The sequence below is a fragment of the Polyodon spathula genome, chromosome 24 (assembly GCF_017654505.1).
Source record: "Polyodon spathula isolate WHYD16114869_AA chromosome 24, ASM1765450v1, whole genome shotgun sequence".
Lineage (NCBI taxonomy): Eukaryota > Metazoa > Chordata > Actinopteri > Acipenseriformes > Polyodontidae > Polyodon > Polyodon spathula.
This window is the reverse complement of record NC_054557.1, coordinates 4,475,397-4,502,096: the sequence shown is the minus strand read 5'-3', so window position 1 is coordinate 4,502,096 and position 26,700 is coordinate 4,475,397. Positions and strand designations below refer to the sequence as shown.

General features: G+C 39.4%; 1 protein-coding gene across 3 annotated transcripts in view; it reads right to left on the bottom strand.

The window, feature by feature from the left end:
- The window catches only part of LOC121298910 (SH2 domain-containing adapter protein F-like), a 105,198-nt gene that overhangs the window by 15,376 nt on the left and 63,122 nt on the right, over positions 1 to 26,700 (bottom strand). Inside the window, exons 3-4 of one of the 3 annotated variants that reach the window (XM_041226219.1) lie at positions 21,796 to 22,017; positions 3,572 to 3,721 (exon numbers count right to left, since the gene is read on the bottom strand). In XM_041226219.1, the coding sequence (XP_041082153.1) occupies positions 3,572 to 3,721; positions 21,796 to 22,017 (372 nt within the window). The remainder of the gene's footprint in view (positions 1 to 3,571; positions 3,722 to 21,795; positions 22,018 to 26,700) is intronic. The other 2 variants (XM_041226220.1, XM_041226221.1) reach the window with 2 other exon arrangements.

Genomic DNA, 26,700 nt, shown 5'->3' with positions numbered 1-26,700 from the left:
ATTTCAAAATATCACTATTTCCAATGGGAAAATGGGCAAATGTGTGTCTTTTCGTTCACATAGTCAGAAAAAAAACAACATATGAATCCAAATTAACATGTATTTATACTAAAGTAATACAAAGATGACTACAAAAGATTTAGAAGTGAGTAGTTTTTCGACATTTACAATTATACTGTATTTACAGTAGTGACCAGGGGAGACCTGTATTTCTCTGTAGTGACCAGGGGAATCCTGTTGCTGAATTGCTGTTTATATTTTTGTGTTTTTTGTTTCCATGGAAACCTTTTGCGCTGGGAACCTTAGAGCAAGCAGGCCTGTGTGAAGAGGATTCTCACTGTCACAACCACCCCCCACCCCACCCCACCATCAGTTCTGATTGAAAACAGCCAAACCAAAAGATTTTTACTCTGATTTTCTCCCTAATTTAGAATGTCCAATTATGCACCCACACCGCAGACAATCCCCAGGAGAACTGAAAGCCAGTGGGTGTCCTCCAGTCCCATGATCAAGCCAATTGCCTGACCCTGCAGCTGGAGACAGATCTCTCTAGCAAACTAACCCCTGTGTCACCCTGCCAGCCAGTAAAGTGAGAATGACGGATGAGAAGTGTCGGTCTTGACATAGCCCTGCGAAGCTCGACTTCCTGGGGACTCCCTGTCTCTCTTTATGATGAGACCGCTTGACCTCTGACCCCTGGGGAGGTGACAGGCAGCTCAAATGTATATGGAGAGAGAGCCCAACCACATAGAAGTAGACAGGACAGCTTTGCAGGCTACAGAAGGCAAGCGGTCCTAGCCTTCTGTAGCTACCACATGCAGTATATTCACAGTTAACTATTGAGTACAAGAAGCTTGATAACTAAGCACTACATTTAAATATCATAAGTAATTCAATTTTTTTCAATGAGTAAAACACTCAGTGTGTAGCTTATCTGGAGTGCTGCATACAGTAATGCTGCATGAAGCAGCAGAATTAAGTACCACTGAGAGGACCCTATTTTCCACTAAGTTGTAATGGTAAGGCATGACTTTCCTAATTTTTAAGATTCAATAATCACATGTTCTCTAATTGCACTGGTTTCACATTTTGCTCTTAAAAACATGTTTTATAAGTGGTGTGCCTTAAACCTTTATCTAACTTAAATGAAGGGGAATTTCCTTACACAATTTAATAAAGAGAAAATCCAGACCCATAATCCCTTGTTCATAAGTGTAAATGTAACAGTTTAATCTACTTGACAGAATTGATATTGCTTTAAATGAAAATGAATCCCTGAGCATAATGTGTTCTGGGGTGAAAATACAATACCCACAAGGATTATGTTTGCATTGAGAAAACTTGTTCCTGTTTTCAGGAATACATTTGGCAATATTCTGGATGCCACTTTTCTACCTGTGAAACTTAATTATCTGCCATGCAAACACAGTATTCAGAAAAATCCTAAATAATCCACACAGCAAACATGAATCCCAGTGGTATTTTATGTATGGGTTTGCATGCAAATGTGGAATGCAAATGTATTCTGTTATGCAATCCCTGTACTTGGAATACAGACTAAAAAGTCAGGATTCCAGATTTAAAATGTGTGTAATTCTTATGGCCAGCGGACTGGGATTCTGCAATTGCAACAGACAGCTCTATAATGAATAGTGGCTGTTTGTGAGTTGATTGGGTCCATTAGTGACCAGGACACTCATCAAAGCCCCCCACTGCAGGAGAAGCTCATGAAGTCTAAGTGAAACAACTGTAGTTTAGACAATGAATAAACGAAGCTGGAGACAAAAGATAGGACTGCTACTCTGAACATAAACAGAAAACCAACACATCAGAAGGCTAGATGTGCTCTCTGCCCAGCCTTTCACCTCCAGAGGAATTGACTTTGGTGTGAATCTGATGTTCAGCAGACAGCAGTCAATGTTACAAAACAAGCATGCAATGAGTCACAACAGACAACCTTTCTCCATCAGGTCTGGATTGGTGATGTGCATTGGTGTAGTTTTGTTACTTTTCTGTCTTCTCTGTGTCTCTCTGTACTCATTGTTGTAAGTTCCATATCTTTCAAGGGCACTAAATTCACACACAAAATGGAATGCTGCTTAAAACAATCCCAATTGTATTTTTTTTTTAAATTGCAGCAATAAAAGTATAGCAGGCTGCAACCGGAATGAACAAGAATGCTTTAAAACGAGCACCTCAGGTAATAGATCACTTAAAGGAATCTCCATTTTATTCTTCACTTTTCATGTAACTATTAAAATCCATAACCACTATTCACAGATGGAAACAAATGTGATGTACAGCAATGGGCCGATTATGACAAACGAGTAGCTAAGGGTCTTGATGCATTATATTGGAGATACAGGAACATTTCCAGCAGATTTGATCAGCAAGGAATGGTGGAGATATCTTTGCTTGATACATTTGAAACCAGTCTTGACACATTTTCACAACCTCACCTCTCATTTAAATAGCATGCATCTTTTCTGTTCTCCATCCTACAAGGACACCTGATAATTGCAAAATGACAAGAAACAGATTGTGCAAGCTATCCTCACAAAAACAATGCAGCCTAATAAATCCCAAAGAAAAACCAAAACAGGTAGCTGCTTAATGGCAGCTATTTGGTATCCTGTTGATATAGTTGACCAACAGTAATCATTTCCTAGTGGTAGTCCACATACTCAAAACTATTTTGTTGCCACTTAAGTGAAAATGTGTTCTGATTTTTGCATTGAATTGCATTGAAATAGAAGCTTATTATTACTGCCATTTACTCCATAAAGTTCAACCATAGTTTGATGTAAAATGTAAAGTAATTTAATATTGATCATAATCGGTGTAATGTACTGTGAAACGAGAGTGATCAGACTGGCTGACAGACACTAGAGCTGCCCTGAGAGAACATGAAGTTCTGCATGTAGCGGCATCGACTCCCAGCCTCACAGACTGAAACCCAACACTTCACATATCTGAAGAAAGAAAATGATCAAAGAGGAGGCATCGGGTTACACACCACCACTGACAACCACAACCACTCGCTGTGTTTAAAGCCCATGAATTTTGTTTCTAATCCCAGGCTGCAAGTTTTTAAAATAATCTTAAAAAAATGAAAATGCCCTATGTGTGTAAAAGGAATGAGCAACAAAGACAGGATAAACTAAATGTATTTATTTAACCTAGATCAAAAGACAAATTAGGGGGGACATAACTGAAGTCTTTGAAATCTTAAAATAAGTTGAAATAGTTAACCCTAACCAATACCAAGAGCCACATAAAAACCAGGACCAGAGGACAAAAGTTGGACAATTAAGTGGAGGCAAAGTTTTGAGATCAATCAGCTACTAGGAAGCGAATGTGCTTAGGATGGGACGAATGGCCTCCTCTCGTTCGTAAATGTTTTTATGTTCTAATGTTTTTCAGTTCACCAAGGTGGAGTAGTTCACAGAATAGTCATTCAGTACGCATCACATTGACCTTACCTGGATGATCCAAACCAGTAGAACAAAGTTGTTACATACACATAAAGTCACTATTAACAGAAACACAAACTGTGCCCTGGCAAACGCACCGTTATGTTCTTCGGAAGCAGTCTGGCAAGAGGGTACCGGGGGGGTCTCTGGCAGTGAGGAGGCTTCCCCTCCCTCCTCTGTGGGGGGGCTGCTATTGAGCTGGCCCACTGGAGGGGGCCAGGGCAGGTCCTTGATCACTTTAATCTCTACTGAAGACAGGCAGCATCCACACAGTAGCAAGCAGCAAGGGGAGAAAAAACAGAGAGAGAAAGAAAAACAGAGACAAAGTAAAGTGATGAAACGGAAGGAGGAAGACTGGAGGTGATAAACGTACAGAAAAGCTGCATTTCCAATTAATGAACACACTGGTGAAATTGGTCAGTAAGTGTCAGTGAAGCATTTTCAAAGCAGGCTGATTGAACACATAGAACTCAGAGAGGGATGTCACAGGGTCAGAGAACGTGAGTACATGTTTGTACTTTAAAGCATGGTGAGGATAGAATTACTTTTAACAGTGGGTTACGAGACACAAACAGCACTAGACAAGAACAGGCTTAAGCATGCACCCGAGACAGCAATAGTGGACAATGGAGACATGGTATAGGCGCAGTGGAGTTGAATAAGCCGAGCTCTGTGCCACTGTATGGTCTATTTCTTTAATAGGAACCTACAGTACACTTTCTAACTAATTTAATAGAAACACATATGCTGCTGGATACATTGGTGTTTGGATATCTTGGGTGATTGCTGCTTGGGAGGTGTGTCTGGTCCAGAGCATGCTGAGATTGTGATGTTGCTCCCCAGTAAGACTGCTGCTCTACACACAGATATAACACCAACAACTCACATTTCTAAAGCACCTTTCATTACCCAAAGCACTTCACACAAAAACAAATGAACAATTAAACCATTCAATTAAAAAATGTCTCCTATAGAAATGCAAACAGAGATACACATTTCCATTTTAATAGTAAAATTACAACAACAGAGATAAAAAAAAAATAGTTTGTAGAAATAGAACAATAAAAAAAAAAAAATCAATACAATTGTGTGTGTGAGTGACTCGGAGTGTTATTTGCATCATGCTCATACTGCAGTTTTCTGTGTGGCCATCCAACTATCTGGCCAACTGGTTTCTAATAATATGGCAATGCAGAGTATTTCTCTTGCTTACTCCTGGGAATGATCTCCCTGTGACTTGGTTATGCAAAGACCAGAACATTACACTGGAAAAAGATCACATCTAACTACTGTATTTACAGATCATTTACACAAACCTGCAAGCAAGGGAGATGAATGCAAACAGATTAAACAAGGAAGGAAGCGAGAAGATTATGGTTTAGAAAATGGTTTTAGAACCTCACAGCATGTAAACCTACACCCCTAGCTTCATTGCCCTAGGGCTATACCAGTTGAGCCATCAGGTCTATGGTCTTTATCATGGAGTCATGGTCAGGTCAAATGGACCAGCTGTTCCACACATCAAAACCAACGATACTTGATCCCACCAAAGCTGCCTTGTAGCTAGGCATTTAGAGTTAAGATTGTAATTCAAATGTCCCACAAAAGATTACAGTGTAATTAAATAATCGCTCTCAGCTCTCCTGAAAAGACTGCCTTTCATTCCCATGGAACAAATGCAACTTGACAACCGCTTTAAAGAAAGAAACAGAATGCTTCTTTCAAGATGCAAGAAAACATCACTTGCCTTTTTTTTCAACATCAAAACCCCGGACTCAAGCAATATACTGCAGAATATGTGGCAACTGTGTTAAATAAATAATGACAGCCATTAACAGGCCATGTGTTACTTACATGTGTACATTGACACTTTAAATTTGATTTGCAACTGATTGATCTTGGAATGAAGTCTCTAAAACAGGCAATCTGAACTGCAGATTATTTATCAAGGAGATGTTTTTTGGTCCTACAGAACATCACCTTATGAAGTCAACAGGGGACCGGGAAGTGCAGGTGGAGCCCAGTTGGTAAGAACTCAGTATATTAAAACTATATATATCTTACATCTGCAAAATAAAGATATTTGAAATAACAGCATAAAGGAAAGCTGCATTACATTTTAAAACAATTGCTTGATTTACAGTTCATGTTTTGACATTGTATGACTTAAGTTAAACAACGCTTACGATTCCAGATGGAAATGCCTTCTACTCTTACAAACTCTTACATCCCTTCCATCAACCTTCTGCATCCCAACTGCCTTCACCTTGCTGACATCAGAGGAATCTTCTCCTTATCAAGTCAAGACTGCTTACCTATAATTTTGGTCAATGATTAATCTGACTGTAGCAGGGCGGTAGAGAGCCCTGCACATTATTAAAAAGGGGGCAGGGCAAAGCCCTGCTATAAAATGTTTTTATATGTGGAGACTGAGCGAGGTGCTGTCTGCCACGTTATTGTTTTGTTTTTGTATTTATTTTTAGAACAGGGTCTCCCCCTCTGCCCGAGTCCCTTGTGTTATTTTATATTTGTGTTTTATGATTTATTTTATTTATTTTATTTATGACGGCGAAAGCCGTGTGTGTTTTTTGGCAGAGGTGAGTTTTGGCAGCTCGTCCTCTGCCAGTGTAATTTAAAAAAAACTTGTGCAGAAGGTGTCCATCTCTCGAATTAATTAGGTGATTAATCTGTTGCTAATCGGGAGATGGTCAACAGCATAAAAGTCTGCAGCTCTCTGATGAGGAGAGAGAAATTTAAAATAATATATAGTGTAAGTAAAGGCGATTGCCCAGCCTGACCGGTATTATTTGTGTTCGTGATTATTTTTGTTCACCCTTTTATTTTCTGTGCTCTGTGAGCTTTTATTTTTGTTAAATCTTTTATTTTATTTTTGTTTGTGTTTAAATAAACGGCGCAAGGTGCGTCATTTGCACTGCAGTACCTGGTTTGTTTTTGTTCCTGCTTCTGGCCTGACGTCACCACTCATGGCCAGCCTGCCACACTGACCTATCTTATTAAAATGACATTTCAAATCAATAAAAGATAAAGAAAACAACATGATGTTAACTTGAAATGATATAATTTGCAACTTGAATTAAGAACCCATCAATAAATGGTGTGTACGTACAATCTCAACTCTGCAAACTAGACCATCCTGAGGGTTCTACAAGGACTGTCGCGGGTCTGCAGGTTTGAATGTCAATTTGTGGATCAGATCTGCTTGGGTGGTCTCCATCATGACAACTGTTGCATGAAACTGGGTTTACTGTATTCTGCTGGTGTTAATATAGAGCCTCATGACTTCCAGGCATTTATTTAAAACATGTGAAATTCTGCCTTTTTTTCTTTACAGACCACCGTCACAGCGCATTCATAAATATTGACACATGTTTTTAAAGAGAGAGACAGTATTTATGTTACTGGCGTCTAACCCCAAAAAAGCAAATGCCAAATGATTATTTGTTGTTGCATCTGGGGCCCCGTTAAACCAGCTGACATACCTAATAAATGATAAAAGCATTGCTAAACTTTTTAATAACAAAAACATCAAATACATCAGAAATCATCATGTGCTGCTCACACATGCAATGGAAATACCAATCCACATAGTCCTTTCCCTAGGAAAATAAATAATTCAATGAAGTACTCTGGCTTCATGTGTGGACAAAACACTCCTGCAATGTGTGATCAAATACACTAGTGGACTGAACTGATCAGAATTGTATTTCTTATTCTGACAAGGACCTTGCACTGCACCACAAAAACATAAGTAATCCTATTTTTTTCCTTCTGCATTTGTACCAACAGGAGCAAAGTACAGTACCATAGAGACTTGGTAGTTTTCAGCAGGTTGAAAAGGAAAGTGCAAGACTAAAAGAATGAAATCTGAACTGACTGCGAGTCACAATAATTAAACTCGCTAGCGGGCGATCCTTTAAACTAAAGAGGATACTGTGGAGCCTCTGCTGTCTGCATGAATCGGTGTTGCACTTACCAGATGTTCTGTGCTAGCTGCACATTACAACACACATTCTTTAATGGGCTTACTGTTTGCAGAAGAAAAAGTGAAGCCCTATAGAGTAAATATCTTTATTACATCTTAGATGTCTTGTTTCTGAGAACACAGAGGAAAGCTTGTTTTTGTGAAACTGAAAAGGCACAAGATGACTTCAGTTTAAAAGCTTCTTCTGTGTGGCAAAAACATGAAAATGTTTCAATAAATGCCAAAATGGGAAAGCACATAGATCTAATTCAGTGATAATGAAATACACTGGTCAACCAAGGTGTGTCCTGTCCAAGTCTAGGTCTGAACTGGCCTATACTTCTTTTGACAACTCTTGGGCATATACTTGGATTGAACCTACCTTGGACTTTGACCTTCACATGAAAAACAAACTTTGGCTTATCTTTGCAGCAACACAGGACTCTATTTATCCACATAGCAGCTCCGACACTGGCCAGATTTAAGTGGCTGTCACAGCTGAATGCCAAGCCAGATTCAGTTCTGCCTGTGGTAATCACTTCTTTCCTGAAAGGACGAGTGCTTCCAAGATAACAATGCTGCATCCAAATGGGTCCGCTATGAAGAGCACAGCAGGCAATCGCACACCTCTGTTTGTCTGCCCAGTCCTAGAATCCCAATCTAATTCAGGCTTTATTTCAGAACTGTGCAGCTTCTAATGAGGTATGGCTGACAGGCAGCAGCACTCGGAAGAAAGAGTTTGACAGTGCAGAACTATGGTATGTGAAACACACACACAAACATCACTTCAAAAAGAGTGCTGGGACAAATATGCAAATATTCAAAAAACATTGCAAGAAATGTATTCTGTGGAAACAATATTCATATAACAGGTTTTGTAAACGACTGTATCATAAGGATATCAAGTAAAGGAAACCTAGGCCTAAATGACACCGGAAACGAATAACACATTCTAATGCACAGTAGTGTGTTTCTCTGTTGTTTAATAAGAAATCTGAGGGTGTACCCTTGCAAAATACTTTTTTTTTTTTAAACTAATTGTACTAATTATTCTCTTGATTTCCAGCTACTTTTCAAATAATCATTTACATTGTGAAACAATATTCAAACATAAAAACACCCTGTTTGTTCTAGCGCTACTTCAAAACAAATCCAAGTTCAAGATTTAAAAAACAAGCAGATCAATGCAGGCTATATCACCCTAGATTTCATACTCATTGCTTTTGAAGTAATAAACAAATCAATAAAATACATCTAAGAGCTATCCAGGCACAGCTCAATAAAGCACTCACATTTAAGAGCTGTATCACCTGTACCACTGACTCCAGAGTCAGTGCAGGTATCCAAACAGTAAAGCAGGCTGGAACGATCATAGCACAATGGTTAACCAACCAAACTGCCCGTCACACTCTACAGGGGAAACAGTAAAGAAAAATAAAAAAATGAACTAGGTAATGAACTAACTGTCAAACTAAATTAATACAGCACCACTTCACACGTTAAAAAACTCAGCGGCAGCTTTAGATTAATTATGAATACATACATGTTTTTTAAGAGACTGCATGACACGCAAAAGCAATTGACTTGCTCATGTAGTCACATAATAGTGGTTTATAATCGAAGTAAAAATATAAAAAAAAAATACTTATAAATAAAATATTTCAAGAGAAAATGAAGCATGGGTTTACACTTGGCTTGCTGTTATCTCCCAAGCAACTGAAGTATAGTAAAAATATTTGCATTTAGTGTAAGGATAGCATGTAGGGGCCTTTTTGTTTTTATTTATCACAAAATCCTATAATAATGAATTCACCTTTTTCAGTGAAGTATTTGTGTTGAGGGACTGGGATCTTGATTGAAATGTAAGTTGCGCAACAGGTTTTGCCACTAAAGCAACAAAGGGTAAAGGATCCAGAAAGCACAAATCGGTTGAAGGAAAAATGTATCAAACATTTTCCTTTCTCAAATGAAGCCTACAAAACAGATATTACTGATTTAATTTTCTTCTGTTCCTTATTTGGAACAGTTGTCCAATTAGGAGCTTTTGGCTTCATGCTGAGCAAATCAGAAAAACTCTGAGGAATAGGCAGGTGTTAGATGTGATGATATCTTTTTGGTTTGCTACCTTTATCCGGCCATAGTTAATCAGGCAGGGTACTATTTAAAACGAAATCGATTGCATTAATTAACAAATAGTGGTATCAAAACATGATTTATTTTGTCAAACATGTCTACACCATCCATGGCTGTCATGCAAACGCCCCCCCCCCCCCCAAAAAAAAAAATACCCAACATATATTATATTCATAAATAAAATGCATACATGAGGGATCAATACTTTAAATATGAGCCCATGTTAAAATCCAACACCTTTACAGTTAGTGACACTACAGTACTGCTGTATATAGGGAACAGCTACAATTCTCAGTTGAATTTAGCATGCACTAAGCTACTGTCATCCTGTATCTGAGATGAAAGATGAAACCTTTTCAAATGAAAATCATTTTAAGAAGTCTTGGTTGAGGAGCAGAGAATGGGTGTTGGCTCATTCTCCTGGCAGGAGTGCAGACAGATTGATGGGCTGATGGATGGCTGGATAGCTGGAGCTCTCAGGGCGCTTGTGAAAGTAAATGCTGTCCACGAGTCTCCTGCCTGGAGGGGGTGGGAGCAAATGCTGTCATACACATTGTGTCTGAGTACAGATAAGGCACGCGGCACACTAGTCTAGCGGGCACATTTACACACGTGAAAGGGTCTGTCGTGGAGGTTATCAGAGACGGGGAGTTAAACACACAACAATCAGGCGGAAAGAACAGATCGGCGTGGGGACAAAGCTAGATTAAAAGAAGCACAATTTAGATGGATTTTCACAGCTTGTATTTAACCCATTTCCTGCAGTATTTGTAGGTGCATACATGTGATGTACAAATTATTTATTTTTTATATATGTATAGATTACATTTTTATTGGTTTTATATTTTAGATTTTCTTTTATTGTGTTATCAAGTGTCATGCTAAGAATAGACAGCACAGCACAGGACTTCAAATAATGTTACCCTATGCACGCATACCATTGCAATTAGTGATCACTTCAAATTTGGCTATGCTGCCGTCACCAGCTGAGCACAGAAACCAAGGGAAAATGCAGTAAAGCCCGTGTATTCTCGATTGAATTACTGTCTGGACTGGGTTTGCAAAACATTGTGACGGGCAACAGAATACATTTCTACAGTGTTCCAAACAACAACTGAAAGTGCTAAACGGGAACTTTCAACAGAGGACAAGGCACCTGTTGTCAATCACACAATGTGCTGCGAGTTATGAAGTCCTGCTTACTATCATCACAAGTGAATATGCTGTAATGACCTTTAAAAGTCATAGCCCTTCTGGTTAATTTAAAAATGTAATCTTGTTTCTGCAGCCATTATCTTTCAATCAGTATCATAGCGTTCACACTGCACCTCCCCTGTGCATGGTGACATGATTTATTTCGGGTTACAGATTTCTTCAAAAGTTAATAGGAACGAAGTTCATACTTAAAGTGAATATATATATATATATATATATATATATATATATATATATATATATATATATATATATATATATATATATATATATTCATTCTCTGATTCTGAGGTCACCCTTGACCTGCCTGACCTTGTTCGGTCCTCTTGAGTGCCAGTTTCTTCAAATCGTTTGACGGTCTTGGCCACAGCAGTTACAGACACTTGCAAAGTTCTTGCAATTTGTCTTAAAGATTAACCTTCATTTCTTAAAGTAATTGCAGTCTTTTTTCTTCGCTTAACTGAGCGTATTTTGTCATTTTCTGCTCCCTTACATTCAGGAATGACAAACTTGTGCCTACGCTACCTATATTTATAGTAATCATAGACCCTCACCTGTTAACAATAATTGGTGACAAAAGGTTAATTAGGTAACATGCTAGTTAACTCAGAAAATATCTATATTTTTTGAATGCATTTCACTTTTGATTATCAGCTTACATAAGTATTTGTATCATATAATGAAATATTAAGTGTTTATAGACAAGTTTATACAGTTAAAATCATAGATAATCATGAAAATCATGGTTTCAAGCAGGTGTACTCAAACTTTTGACTGGTACTATATATATATATATATATATATATATATATATATATATATATATACATATATACACACACACACACACACACACACACACACACACACTTATATATATATATATGTGAACCTTGGAGGCCTGGGCGGGGCAAACACAGATTAACTGTGATGTATTAACACCACCGTAGAGATAGCTACCACCACTGCAATCAGCTGAATTAGCTATGGGAAACAATACAATAATGTTCTTCAATACTCTTATTATAGGGCCATATTTTCAAAGCATTTACTCCACTCGTTAATTAACTCCTATTGTTTTTAACACAGAAAAAATGGTGTTAGTGTTACCAAATGAGAAACAAACAGCTTGAGGGTGCTTGGGAGACCTTGTACTTATACTGTATGACTGAGTTATTTGGTTCTAGCTTTGTGCTATTAACAGGCATTTTTCTCCATTCAATAAATAGGAGTTCATTAAAAGACAACAACAATAGCCCACAGTGTGGTGTTTCATGAAAATAATTAGAGGTGATTTAAGGTTTCTCACAGAAATTAAATAATGTTAAAAAACAAAATAAACATGTACATTTTACAAGGAATAGTAATGTTAAAAAAAAAAAAAACATAAACCAGATTAAAACACAGAATATATAAATATACCAGTGACTTGTTCTATTGCGAAATGCCTGGAATTCACATTTCTTTTTCTGATCCTTGCAGTCACGATTTTAATGAGCTTAATAAACTTGCATAACAATAATATAGTGGATACAAACAACATGCATCATAAAGAAAACATGGTGCTGCAGTTCCATGCTCAGACAGGTCTCAGGGGTAGATCTTCCCTCTCTCTGTTTATTTGTCACATTATGTATTGCAGAATAACAAATCCCTGTTTCTTCTGCATACAGAATGGTGTTCCGATGCCTCACTCTAGGGTGGTGTTTCTTTTAATTCCTTTGACTTGTATCATCAATCATTAACGGATCAGCAGTGGGATGTGCAGGTCAAACTGGTACATGAATTATTTACTAGAATACATGTACGTTCCAGGAGTCCTACCAGGAACATGAAACAGCATGGGGCAGCTGATACTGCAGCAAGGCAAACGCCTCACACATCCACTGTGTCAACATAACCCTTTCTGTGCGCGCATGACTAGACCAGGCATATCAAAAGAGTTTTAAATGTTTTAATCCCACAAATATGCTTCCACCCAAAAGCTTCTTTGAATGGATAGGCTTGTATCTGCTTTGTATCAATTTCAGGAACGAGTCAGAAACACGTCAGTATGCCGAACTTTATCTGGATGTACATAAGAACGTTTTTTTTTTTTTAGGTAAACAAGTATCTATTTGCTTTTTGTGTGGGCTGTTGCAGGAAGCCCTTGACCCTTTTATATCCTCTTAACTTGCACAACTGTTCTTGCTGCCAGGACAAATCACAAATGTTTCAGCTCCAATTCTAATGCAAAAAGCCAGGTAAAAGTCAAGAATTATACCCTGCAACAGCAGGCATGGTAATTCAAACGCAAACTACGTTCTAGGAAACATAAATAGATTGTAGGGTGCTTTTCTGATATAAAACAGCAAAATGAAAATGATCACATAGTGCAGACAAGGATATTTAATAATTTTACTTGACATTCTCTATTTTGTAAGTCAGCCAGTGTATATAGAAGAATGGAAATCCCCAGCTCTGTCACGTGTACTGACAAGATTTCATCACGATGTGACCAAATAAAGTAATAGCTTACAAAGCTCAAACAGTTTCCATAGCCTTCCAATACTGATACAATACTGGGATTATTATAGAAGATTCTGGAACTTTCTAATACCTAATGTACAAAATATATTACATCGGATACAGATACATGAAAACAATACCTATTCCCTTGTATTTCAGTTACTATCTGTTCTAATTACTTGGAATCACAGCAATGCCAAAACTAACCCTGCATGGCAGGCCAAGGCAGCTTCTGTTTTCGAAAGGCAATGGCAGGCTATGCTTAATGGCACCACCCACTGTGATAACCCGAACTGAACGTCTGATAAGAGGCTCAGTGAGTCATCCTGCTCTTCTTCTGTCACTTTGCACCCGTTATTACATGGAGGTTGTGGGGAAATTACTTACAAAGCTTTTGAGGGCAAGATGGCTTTTCTGTACATAATCACCCACAATTAGGGGTCTACCTAAATCGCGATTTCGCGGAAATAGTTCAATTGAGGGGCCATCGCGAAATTCATCTCTTTCAGTAGCCAATGCATACCATTCAAGTACAGAGAAAAAAAAAAAAGAAAGAAACCTCATTTAAATGAGCTACTGCATAACGCAAGGGACGCCATCTACATCATCTACGTGTCTTCCTTCTGTAGATAGGCTTTTTTTTCCTCCTTTGCTGTCCTGTGTGCATTGCAATTAGGCAAAAAAACTAAATAAAAAAATGCTGCCTTACACGAATAACATTTACAAAAAAATACTCCAAAGCAGTTAACGTTCTTGTTTGATGTTCAAATGACAACAATGCTTTACTCAGCCTATCAGTGCGTCTGTACTGGCTTTTCTGTGACCTGTACTGTACAGTAGGGGGTGGGACAAAGTCAGTGCTGCATTGTTTTGATTTAGGTTGCTAAAACCTAGTTTTCAGCATTAGAAGTAAAATATCAGAAATGGACGACAAAGCAAAAAAAGCAAAGTATATTTTGGCTGATGACTGAGACAAGATATTTCCCAAAGAAACTGCACATGCAGATGGAGGTAATTGTTTTGCACATCTTTTAATGTGTCTTTGGAGAAAATACGATCAATTGCTGTTTAGCTTCAGAAACACACATTAAACAAAAGGCTACTACAGACACTGCTGAACAGAATGTAAAATAAATAGCTTTCAGAAAACAAACTGAAATGTCAGCGCAGACAAAAAGTATTCCTGTCGGTTGTAGCCAAGTTAAATCAGTACTATAGGTAAGATCTAGCACAGCCACCTCTCTTCAAACAAGTGCTTACTTTTTAAACACAGTTACAATTTTAGACCCAGATAGCCACATTTTCTTTGTTTTGACTCGGTACTAATAAAATAAACTATTGGATGGCAAAAATAACATGACAATGAACATGCTGCATATATTGCCTTTATTACAGTATGCCAGATGTTTTGGGACTTTCTAATGGATTTCCACATCTGTAGAACTTGGCAAAGCTTTGCATTACACTTCCAACTAATTCAGTGGATGCAGAACATGCAGTCTCCATGTATGGGCAAGTCCACACCAAACAAAGAGAATGTCGTCAGTAACTGCTGGGGGATGTTGCATGCTTTTAACAAATGACAGCACACTGTTTTAGTAATCATTATTTTTAGGCTTTTATAGTGCTCTACTTAGGTTTATTTAATGTTTAAACAGGCCCGCGAAATGTCTACGAAATCCTAATATTGCTCCATAACCTACCCGTGAAAAATATGTAAATAGACCCCTACCCATAACTGACTGTAATGTCCTGATTTTAGACAGGACCATTAGCTCCCTTTCAATTCGAATGACAACCGTTACCGAATGGGAAGAGCCTCTCTGACCGTCAATCACTGAGCATATATAAAAAAGCTGACCTATCAGGGCCCTGCTGTGAGGGTGAAGTCTTCCCCCAACCTCCTGTTGAAGAGGGACATCCTCATAGTAGCACGTTGCCTTTTTCTCCCTCATTTCACTGAGACAGGTCAGATTGCGTTTTGCTTTCTTGAACTGAAATTGGCTAATTTATTGGATTTTATCCGCACATTTTTAAAAATTACATAGTTAAATTGCACTTTCGAACGTTACTAAAGAGTGCTCTCGCCTTATTCTCACGTCAGTTTACTGACTAGAGCTGGTTTTGACTCCTATTCTGAGATTAGTGGCGGCCATTACTCTTTTTTTCACTGCAGGAGGCTGTTGAGGTGCCTTAAGGAGACTCTGCATGCTCGCGGCGTCGTCCTCTACGCCAATTTAATCGGTCTCAGAGACCAAAAACAAAACAAAAACAAAAAAAATTGCTCGGGCCTAGCGCCCCTCTCAATCCTTGGGCTTTCCTAGCACAGCTGCGCTTGCTCTCGGCGACCACACTGACTGAATCGGCTGCATACCCCGGCATCGACCGTGGTTTTTCCCTCCGATCGCGAGGCTGAAAAAAACAGCGCCTACCCGGTCCCGATTGACTCGGCACCGGTGTAAACATCTTTGGCGCCACCTACAGCTCGGTACCGACCATGCCTACCATCGACATCGACCTTGGAACAGGTCCACTCGGAACTGACTGCTTGGCATCGACAGCGCTTGTCTCGGCGCCGCTCCCGGCACCGGTGAACCTCTTTGGATCCGTCTACAGACCAGTACTGTCCACGCTACACGTCGGCACCGACCGCACTATTTTCGACACCGATCTTGGCACCGACTGATTCGGCACCGGTGAATAGCTTCGCGGCCATCTCAGGCTGCAGGGTATTCGGACTATCTGGACAATTGGCTAGTTTGCACGCATTCAAAAACACGCGCAGAGGCACACACAAAACAGGTCGCAGATCATATGACTAAGTTAAGGCTCTCAATACATCAACAGAAGAGCAACTTCGTACCTCAGTCTCAGTCCACAGTGTTCCTGGGGATCAAACTGAACTCTGTGAGCATGCTTGCCTCACTGTTGGAAGACAGGATTCGGTTGTTGGAGGCCACACTCTCCCTATTCAGAAAGGACGCTCTCCTACAGGTCAAGGTATATCAAAGGTTGTTGGGGCTGATCGCAGCCGTCTCAAGAATCCTTCCACTAGGACTGCTGAGAATGAGGCCGCTTCAAGCCTGGGTAAATACGCTCAAGGTGCACCCGGTCCGAGATCGGTACCGGCTGGTGCGAGTGTCCAGACAATGCCAGAAGCCACTGGAGTAGTGGCTCCGTCCTGGCAATCTACGCCTCGGGTGTCCCCTCGGATCCCCTCACAGAAGGGAAGTGATCACTACAGACACCTCCAGCCTGGACTGGGGAGCGGTCTGGAATGGGAGAGGAATAAGAGGTCAGTGAAAGGGACATTGGCAGCAAGCGCACATAAATGCCCAAGAGCTGCAAGCAGTGAACCTTGTGCTATCTCATTTTCGCCAGCAGTTAGTGCACAAACATGTGCTGGTCTGGACGGACAATACTACAGTGGTAGCCTACATAAACCACCAAGGCAGCCTGAGCTCGCCAGGCCTTCACCACATAGCGCACAAACTTCTGTCCTGGACGCACAGAAACTTGCGTTCCATCACGGCAGTTCACCTCCCCGGTGTGGACAACAAGGCAGCAGACCTCCTGTCCGGAACAGCTCCAAACAGCTTGGAGTGGAGGCTGCATCCTCAAGTGGTGAAACACATTTGGGAGAGGTTTCAACCGGCACAAGTCGATCTCTTTGCCACAGCCGAGTCTACTCATTGCTCCCTATGGTTCTCCATGGAGAGAGACGGGGGCCCCTGGGAGTGGACGTGCCAGCTCATTGTATGCGTTCCCTCCGCTACCATTATTACCCCTGACACTAGTGAGGATCAAGGTGGAGACAGTACAGGTTTTGCTGGTTGCACCCATAAGGCCGAGACACCCCAGGTCTGCTCTCCTCTCCGACATGTTGTCGGATCAGCCGAGGCAGCTCCCGCTGCGCAAGGACCTCCTGAGCCAAGTGGAGGGGCTATTACAGCACCCAAACCCAACCCAGCTCCAACTCTGGGTCTGGACGTTGAACAGAGCCGTCTATTTAGATAAAGTTTGCCAGATGCAGTCGTAGAGACACTACAGTCTGCTAAGGCGCCGAGCACTAGATCCTAGTACTCATATAAATGGAAAGTTTTCCAAGACTGGTGCTTTGCCAAAGGTCACGATCCTGTGACTTGCCCGATTGAGACGATATTAACCTTACTAACACTTGTTTGACGCAGGAAAATTAACGTCCACTTTGAAGGTATACCTGGCAGCAATATCAGTGTCCCATGACAAAATGGACTCTGTGTCCCCTGGGGCACATTTCCTGGCAGTGCAATTTCTGAAAGGGGCTCGGAGGCTTCATCCTCCCATGAAAAGTATGGTCCCCAAGTGGGATCTAGAGCTGGTACTGCGCCCAGTTTCATTGAAAATGGCATTTTGAATAGCCATTACGTCTGCCAGATGAGTAAGTGAGCTTCATGCGCTGTCCATCGATGACACATGTATGGCTATCACTGGAAGTGACTCGCGGGTAACATTAAGAATGAATCCATCCTTTTTGCCAAAGGTGGTATCCTCATTCCATATTAACCAATCAATGGTTTTGGAAACTTTCAGACCTCCCCCGCACGAGTCAGAGGTGGACCGTAGACAACACATGCTATGCCCAGTATGGGCTCTGTGCTGTTATTTGGATAGGATGGCGTCCTGAAGACAGTCCAACCAGCTATTTGTCTGTTACGGGTCCCGCTCTAGAGGTCAGGCCCTATCGAAGCAACGTCTAGTGCACTGGGTGACAGATGCAATAACAGACATTACGGCCCATTCTACCAGGGGCCAGGCAACTTCGTGGGCTTTGAAGTTACAAATTGAACGAGACCCTCTCTGTGCTCTAGAGTTTTGCAGGCGGCATGCCCTTAGGCGTCATGTGGGTTCTGATGCTATCGACGTGGGGCTGTACTGTCGGTAATCTGGAGCCACGACAGCTTTGGTACAGCTTCCCATTTGGTAATGGTTGTCATTCGAATTGAAAGGGAACGTTAGGTTATTACCATAACCCTGGTTCCCTGAAAGAGAATGACAACCATTACCCTTTGAGGTCGTGTCCCCAGCTGACCTCTGTTTTTGAAAGAAAATGGCGATGGGCTACTGTGAGGACTTCCCTCTTCAATAAGAGGTGGGAGGGACTTCCCCCTCACAGCAGGGCCCTGATAGGGCAGCTTTTTGTACATGCTCAGTGATTGACAGTCAGCGAGGCTCTTCCTATTCGGTAATGGTTGTCATTCTCTTTCATGGAACCAGGGTTATGGTAATAACATAACGTTATTAGTGCACGCCTAATAAATAATGCTGTGGTGACTTAATACATTTCTGATGGTCCTTAAGAGCTTCTTGAAACCAACTGGAACTTTAATTTGCCCAAAACATATGCAAAAGTAGATAACAGATAACATAAAACTAGGAATGCATACACCAAATGTCATTACATACGTGATACAAAATATAAAATAAAGGGAAACACTCTTCTGCACAGCTGCATTTGATTATTTAAAGCGCCTTCAAAAAGTAACACCAGCAAACAAAACATCTGGCTTTATTATTGCATGCATAAGTATACTCTATTACAGGGTCTGATGCAAATTCACAGCAGAAAACATGAAGGAAAAACAAACAGTCACAGTGAAAATGACTGCATACTGAAGTATCAAACCTGTATTACACATTATTAAAAACGGGCGCTTCAGACTGAAACCCTTACTGCTCTGAAGGCTAGTAGAAAGAGGGTATGAGTTATGCTAGGGCTTGTGAAGCAGTACAATCTCATTGATAAGTATCATGTTTTAATATGGGGATAACTGATCATTTGGAAATCTTAATGGAAGCAAACCATTCAGGAAATTTGTGCACAGTACGCAGACCAGCGTTCCCTATAAGCTTTCTCGATACTGAAAAACTTGCCGTTTTGACTGAGGAAGGGTCAATTATCGGTGAGAAACTTTGGCCACGCATTAACATTTTTAATATATTTTGTTGCATTATACAATTTTGAAACTATATTCCAACACAAATATCTCAACAATTTTACAATTTACTTTAAATTTAAACAAGACATTTATTGTGGCTCTGCCTCTGATTTTGAAACATCCTCTGATCCTATGCAGCCCTGTCAGTTGTTATAGATATAAAATTCAATTTTTCAAAAATGGCCAGATCCATTTGTTCCCGACTTTTTATCAACATATTAATAATTAAATATGACACTTAAACATAAATATAATGATGCTAGTTAAAATAAGTACATCTAATAAATATTACAATTCGTTGATAAAGGCATGTTGACTGACTCGTTGCTCTAAAACAGGTTCACTGCTATGTATTACCTTATTGTATTTAAACAGCACCCCTTTTAAGGTAAACGCATAATTAATCCTTTCAATTGTTTCTTTCCTAATTCTGCAGTGTTATTTGCAAGATTTAAAAAGATGCGTGTCTCCAGACAGATTGTCTTTATGAAACCAACGGTATTTAATGGTGTTGACTCCAGAACTTTAAAAATACTATCGCACCACCCTCATAGATAATCAGATTTATTTTATACTATTGCTTTTTGTTTCTTTGTTGGTGCAGCCACCATGTTGAGTTTCAGCAGAGACATGGAGTGAAGTCACATGATGAAGAAAAATAAAGGACATGTTATGTCTTATTCAATTACTATACACTTAAATGTGTATTTTCGATTAATGTGCAGATTACATTATTACCAGTTTCAAAACACTTGAGATGATTTTTAAAATGGTCGTTTTTAAAAAAAAAAAAAAAGAGTCAGTGTGAGTATTGTGATTTTTATTTATGTTTACTTGAGTATTTATACTTCTAGATAATGCAGGAAGATTGTGCTTCACTGATTTTTAGTATTCAATTATACAACGAGTAGGTAAGAACTGTGAAGTTCACGAGCAGCACCGCAGCACTCATTAAAGGCAAAATTGGCAGACGCCTGCTTCACCAACTCTGTACAAAAGATTCACTGGTGCCCGAGCGAGCTCTGCACTAATGTGACTGTATTTTTACACAGGGAAATCAGAGAATCAGCTGCAAGACAGACACAAATATGCTTATATTAATGCTTTGTAACAATGGTCTCAAAATAATAGGTTTACCCTGAGAGACTGGAGTCTCAATTGAGGTTGATATTTATGATATTTACTCGCGAAAGTTAGTAAACTGAGTGCGAAGGTTGTTGCCAGTTACTGTGAAAAATGTGCGCATTTTAGCCTTAGAGGGAACACTGACGTAGATGTATATTTTATTATTTAAAATGTGTTGTCAATAGTTTATATGTATTTGTCACAAAGACGGCTGTAGTGGGTGACGTCAGACCAGAAACAGGAACCAGGAAATAAACAACAGAGAGGTGGAGTTGGGTGGAGCTGAGCGATTGGTTTCGCTCAGCATTTAATGAATGAACAGAACAGGAAATAAAAAGGTTGTAACAAACAAAAACACAGGGCATGGCACTTTCGCCATTAAAGAGACAAACAAAATGGACTACACAGACAAACAGGGTGAGCTGATATTTTAACTATTAACTATTATTATTATTATAACCTCCGTCTCCAATCCCATTCTCCACTCACCGAACACACAACCCCGAGTGAAAACATGTTGCTTTTATGCAGCTGTAACGAGACTCGATTGCTAATGAATCATTCAACTGGAGTCACGGTACAACTGCACGTGAATTAATAAAGTGCAATTCCCTGTGCTCACATATTATTACATTTTACTTGCACGTGAATTGCTGTGCAATCCTTGTGCCTAAATACAAATATACATTTTAAACACTTGTGTTACACAGACCCGTTTATATCCTGTGTACCAATGACTATACACCAAAATTAACACACAACATACAACACAAAATACACACAGGGGCGGGGCACTTTGCCACAGTATTCAATGATATGATTTCCCTATTTTGCAATTAATACAGCGTTCAATTGTATCCCCCCACGATTGCCCCATTGCCTTGCACTGTGATCATGCCAAAGTGCAGGGGTTACCTTCTGCTTGTCTAACATTGTAAGGTCACTGAAATTTAAGTCTTTAACAACTGGTTTCTCATACCCGATTTTCACTTACAACAGAACTACTATATCTTTGTCTACTTCATTGAAGGAATTACATGTATCCTGGGAAACCTGTGAAGCAAACAAATGTACAGTAGGCTGTTCCTGGGACAGTGATTTGGGTTGCAGATTTAAAAAAATGATATTTAGAACTCTGTTTGATCAAAATCTGAACTGCTTATGTCCCATTGAAAATGATATGCAAATCAGACTGGGTTATTATCCTGGTAACATAATATATCCCACCGCAGTCCTGGATGTGATGGGGATGAAAATACAATACAACACGTAACACATTATAAAAATGGGGTAGATGTATAAAATAAATGATGGAGTTTGTCTACCAGTGATACACACACTTACAAAGACAACTACTATCCAGACAGCAGACACCATGTACCTGCAAATGCCTTGGAAATGCGCTCCTTCTTCCACTCCCAGGGCTGGTCGTACTCTTCAGGGGGCCGCTCATCATCCTGGGGCAGACGGCTCTCCCTGGAGGGGAGGCTCCCCCCTCGCTCTTGGTCTGAGTCGTTCCCGTTTTCCATCGGCTCATAGGGGGTGTCGTAGAGGTGCAGTGGCTTTGTCAGTCCTTCCTTCGCACCTCGCCCCCCACGTATTTCTGATTAAAACACAAAAACAGGTCAGCAGTCAACAACTGTTCAATAACATATGAGCATGCGTGTCACAGCGTGCAGTATGCATGTCTGTAAGGCAGTTGCTTTTTGTCTGAGCTGTTTTTCAAAACACACAAGGGTCAAAAACCAACTGATTATAGATGTTATTTTGAAGGCTGGTTCATTCTTTCATTATGGGATCATTGCTATCTAGGCTCTATTGTCAAGCCACTCTCTGGATCCAACTGTAGCTATTCACATTGCATAACCCTCTCCCAGTGACTTAATTGAGAAAGCTGGTCTCACACTGCGGTACCCCAAATGTAAAACAACTTTATAGCCATGTAGAACAGACAGAGTTCCTATTATATAAACCTGGTCTTAGGAGTCACCATTGCAGAAACAAATACACAAACACAAACATTGTACATATACTGTATTCAAAGGCAATTATCTATGGAGGGTCTTTATTGAGTGCAATTTCAAATGATTAAAAATGGCTTTCATCCATATAATGTAAATGAATGGAAAATGTTACATTTAATATGTACATGTTTTTATAATTTGAATCCTGAATCTGCATGTAAATTGTAATTAAACAATTGATTGGTTGTGTTGTTGATGCTTTGATGTGAAGCCTATTAGGGTAGAGACAACAAGAAAACTGCACTGCATAGCTTTCTCGTGCCACTCTTCAACACTCTTTAAATCTGCACTCAAAATACCTGTAGGAATTACACATTATAAATTGTTTTTCATAGCTTAACTGTATTCTTTTTAATTTTGAAATCAACTACTGGAATCAACTACTTGCATGACTTTGTTACGTTCTCTGAACACAGAGAAGCCATTTCAACACAAGCACTTTACATACAAAACAAGATCCCAGTTGCACAGTAACACAAGCACATTATATATAGGGCTTCTTATTTTCGGTTTTAACCCGATACAAAAAATAAATAAATAAAATCGGTGGATAGCCAATAAACACCGGAAAACACTGGAAAAACTGTGGAACTGGTTAATCAATTCATGTTGACTTTACTCTTTTTGATTAAGAATTAAAACCTTCTACAAAAATAATAATAAATACATTTCCGAGTGCTGCTGGGCAATGTCCCGCCTTCCTGACTTGTATCTCGCATTGATTCGTTCTGAATACTTTAAACCTACCCCAACTACTGAGTGACAGGACATTACTACATTTCTATTGGAGATTCTGCTTGCGAGATTTAAACAAGACTACAATCAGGATGGAGGCTTGTTAGTGGTATTTGAAACTGTATTACAGTTAAGATACGAGGATTTAAAACAGAACTGTGGCGAAATGTACAAAAATGCTTCCTCACTAAAACCCCAGAAAAATGTGAACGTGACCATAGGGATTTTGTTGTGGAAGACAGCAAAGGAAAGAAGATATAGCTTAAGTGTGCAAGTACTATTGAGTTACTACTATACATATTTTGACAGAAAGAAAAAAATGCTCAAACACTTTGGAAAGTAACCAAAAACACTAATTTCATACAGTACATCAAAAACATACGCCTATGAAAAAAAATTACTTACATAAAACAAGAAAAGTTATCTTTAATAATAATTTTAAATTGCGAGACCAAAGGTCAAGTCATTTATAAACTGTCACAGAAACCTGATATGGAATTGTTTTCCTGTAACTCACTGAAGAGGCCCATCAATTATTTTTTATAACACATGGATACCCTTGTGATGCTAATATTAAAGAAGACGAGGTTCAGCAGTAGTTTTTTTTTTTTTTTTTTTTTAAACGTAGTGTTTCAGTGCTGTACGTATTATGTTGTTATCTGTTTCTCTGAGATACGAATGTACCAGCTTTATATATATATATATATATAGCAGTGCCGTGAAAAAGTATCTGCATTTTTGCATATTTCTGACATTGAATGTTATCAGATCTTCAACCAAAATCTAGTATTAAATAAAAGGGACCCTGAGTGAACAAATAACACAAAATGTTGATAATTATTTCATATATTAAAGTTATGCAACATCCAATGCCCCTGTGTGAAAAAGTAACCACCCCCTTAGACTCAATAACTGGTTCTGCCACCTTTAGTATCAATAACTGCAACTAAACGCTTCCTGTAGTTATTGATCAGACTCTTAGTGCTCTGGAGGAATTTTTGCCCACTCCTTCATGCAGAACCGCTCTAACTCGGCAACATTTGTGGGTTTTCGAGCATAAATTGCTCGTTTCAGGTCCTGCCACAACATCTCAATGGGGTTTAGGTCAGGACTTTGACTAGGCCATTGCAAAACTTTAAATTTCTTGTTCTTCAACCATACTGATGTAGACTTGCTTGTTTGTTTCATATCATTGTCTTGCTGCATGACCCAGCTGCGCTTCAACGACAGCTCACGGATGGATGGCCTGACATTCCCCTGTAGAATTCTCTGACACAGAGCAGAATTCATGGTTCCTTCAATGATGCCAAGTCATCCAGGTCCTGATAAAACAAAGCATCCCCAAATCATGACACTACCACCACCATGCTTGAACGTTGGTATGAGGTTCTTACTGTGGAATGAAGTGTTTGGTTTTCACCAGACATAACGGGGCCCACGTTGGCCAAAAAAGTTCCACTTTTGACTCATCTATCCATAGAACATTTCTCTAGAACTCTTGAGGATCATCCAGGTGCTTTTTGGCAAACTTGAGACAGGCATGCATCTTCTTCTTAGTGAGCAGTGGTTTCCACCTTGCTACTCTGCCATGAATTTCAATTTTGCCCAGTGTCTTTCTGATTGTGGAGTCACGAACACTGATCTTAGCAGAGGCTAGAGAGGCCTGCAGATCCCTGGATGTTGTTCTAGGGTTCTTTGTGACATCCTGGATGATTTTACACCTTGCTCTTGGAGAGATTTTGGCAGGATGGCTACTTCTGGGAAGATTACCTACTGTCCCAAACTTTCTCCATTTGGACAATATGGCTCTGACTGTGGTTTGGTGGAGCCACAGAGCCTTACAAAAGGCTTTGTAACCCTTTCCAGACTGATAGGCATCAATAACTTTTTCTCCGGAAGTCTCAGGAATTTATTTTGATCGTGGCACGATGGTAAGGGCCAAAGTTAGTCAGATTTATATTGGGCAGGGCTGGCCCAAATCAGGCCTGATTGTTAACCAAAGTATTCAAACAGCTGAGCCTAATTATCCCTTTAATTGGGTTGAGTTAACTAGGGGGGCAATAACTTTTTCACACCTGAAGATGCATGTTTGACTACCTTGTACACCAAACAAATGAAAGAAGCACCAAACTTTGGTGTAATTTTTTTCTCTCAGACTCCCAGGAGTGCCCACTAAATTGCTTAATTGGACCAATTAAGCTTCTAATAAGTGCTTGATTAGTCCAAGTAACTAATTTAGGGGACCACTGGAACAAAAGCCAGGAGGACACCGGCCCTCCAGGACCAGGATTGGGAACCCCTGCTCTATATACTACTACAACCCACAAAAAGACCTGATTCAATGTGGAAAAATGTGCAAAAATGCAGAAAATCAGACAGGGGGCAAATACTTTTTCACGGCACTGTGTGTGTATATCTATATATATATATATATATATATATATATATATATATTATTATATATATATTATATAGTATTTTATATATATTATATACTCGGTAAACCTATTCTCATTTTGTTGATCATTCATGAATATTTTTGTACTGTGGGTGTTTGTGATTGAAAATGAGACATTTTGTGTTTGAAATGAAAGCAATGGTCTCGGGGAGTCGAATGGTTCAAAGTTCAAGTATATTTTTCTCTAGAGGGATTATCACACACACACACACGCACACACACACGCACACACACTACAGAACCTGGCCCCAGGACCCCCCAAAAGAAAAATATATATAATATAAACACAACACATATGCCAACATCCTGGTCTGTATGCACGGGGGGGCACCTCCACAGTAAAGTCAACACTCTAGTCTTAATAAAAAGCGCACGCTGTGCAACTATGCCTCCAAAACAAAAATAATTTTATGTTGAAACAAAGCTGGAATGTTGATCGTTTTGAAAAAAAGTAATGCAGGCATATAGGTTGTCAAAAAACACTTTTTTTTGGCTTGTTCAGCAACCATGCGGCAAAGCAAAATTGATTAAAGAAAAAAAAAACGACAACAAAAAATTAGGATCTGATGTTTTCACGTCAAACTTCATGTCGGGTTGATTTGGAATAAAAGATCAGTTTAGGATTCTTGCATGTTGGATTAAGATTTTAGTTCAGCTATAAGTTCAGCTTCAATTCAGGATTTTTGCTTTTTGTACTGCATTTTAATTCTTTAACAAATTGGATAAAGCAAAGTCAGAATAGTGCATAGATGAGACGAACAGGTACAAGCAATTCTACTTTTATTCACACTCATCTCATTACTCCAACAGTTGATTGTTCATTTTGATTGTCCTTTCGGTAAAACGAACCCCTCGATATAACAAAGAAAATATTTGGACCCCAACAGGTTGGTTATACTGTATAGCAAGGGTGTACTGTATAGATCTTAATTTTGCTGTGTACCAAACCATTTGTGCTGGTACTCAAGTGAGAACCCAATGTTAAAAGGTATGAGTGAACTCCTGTTTATAAATGACCAATAGCACATTTTTTTTATTTTGTTATTATTATAAAGAATATTAAACATAT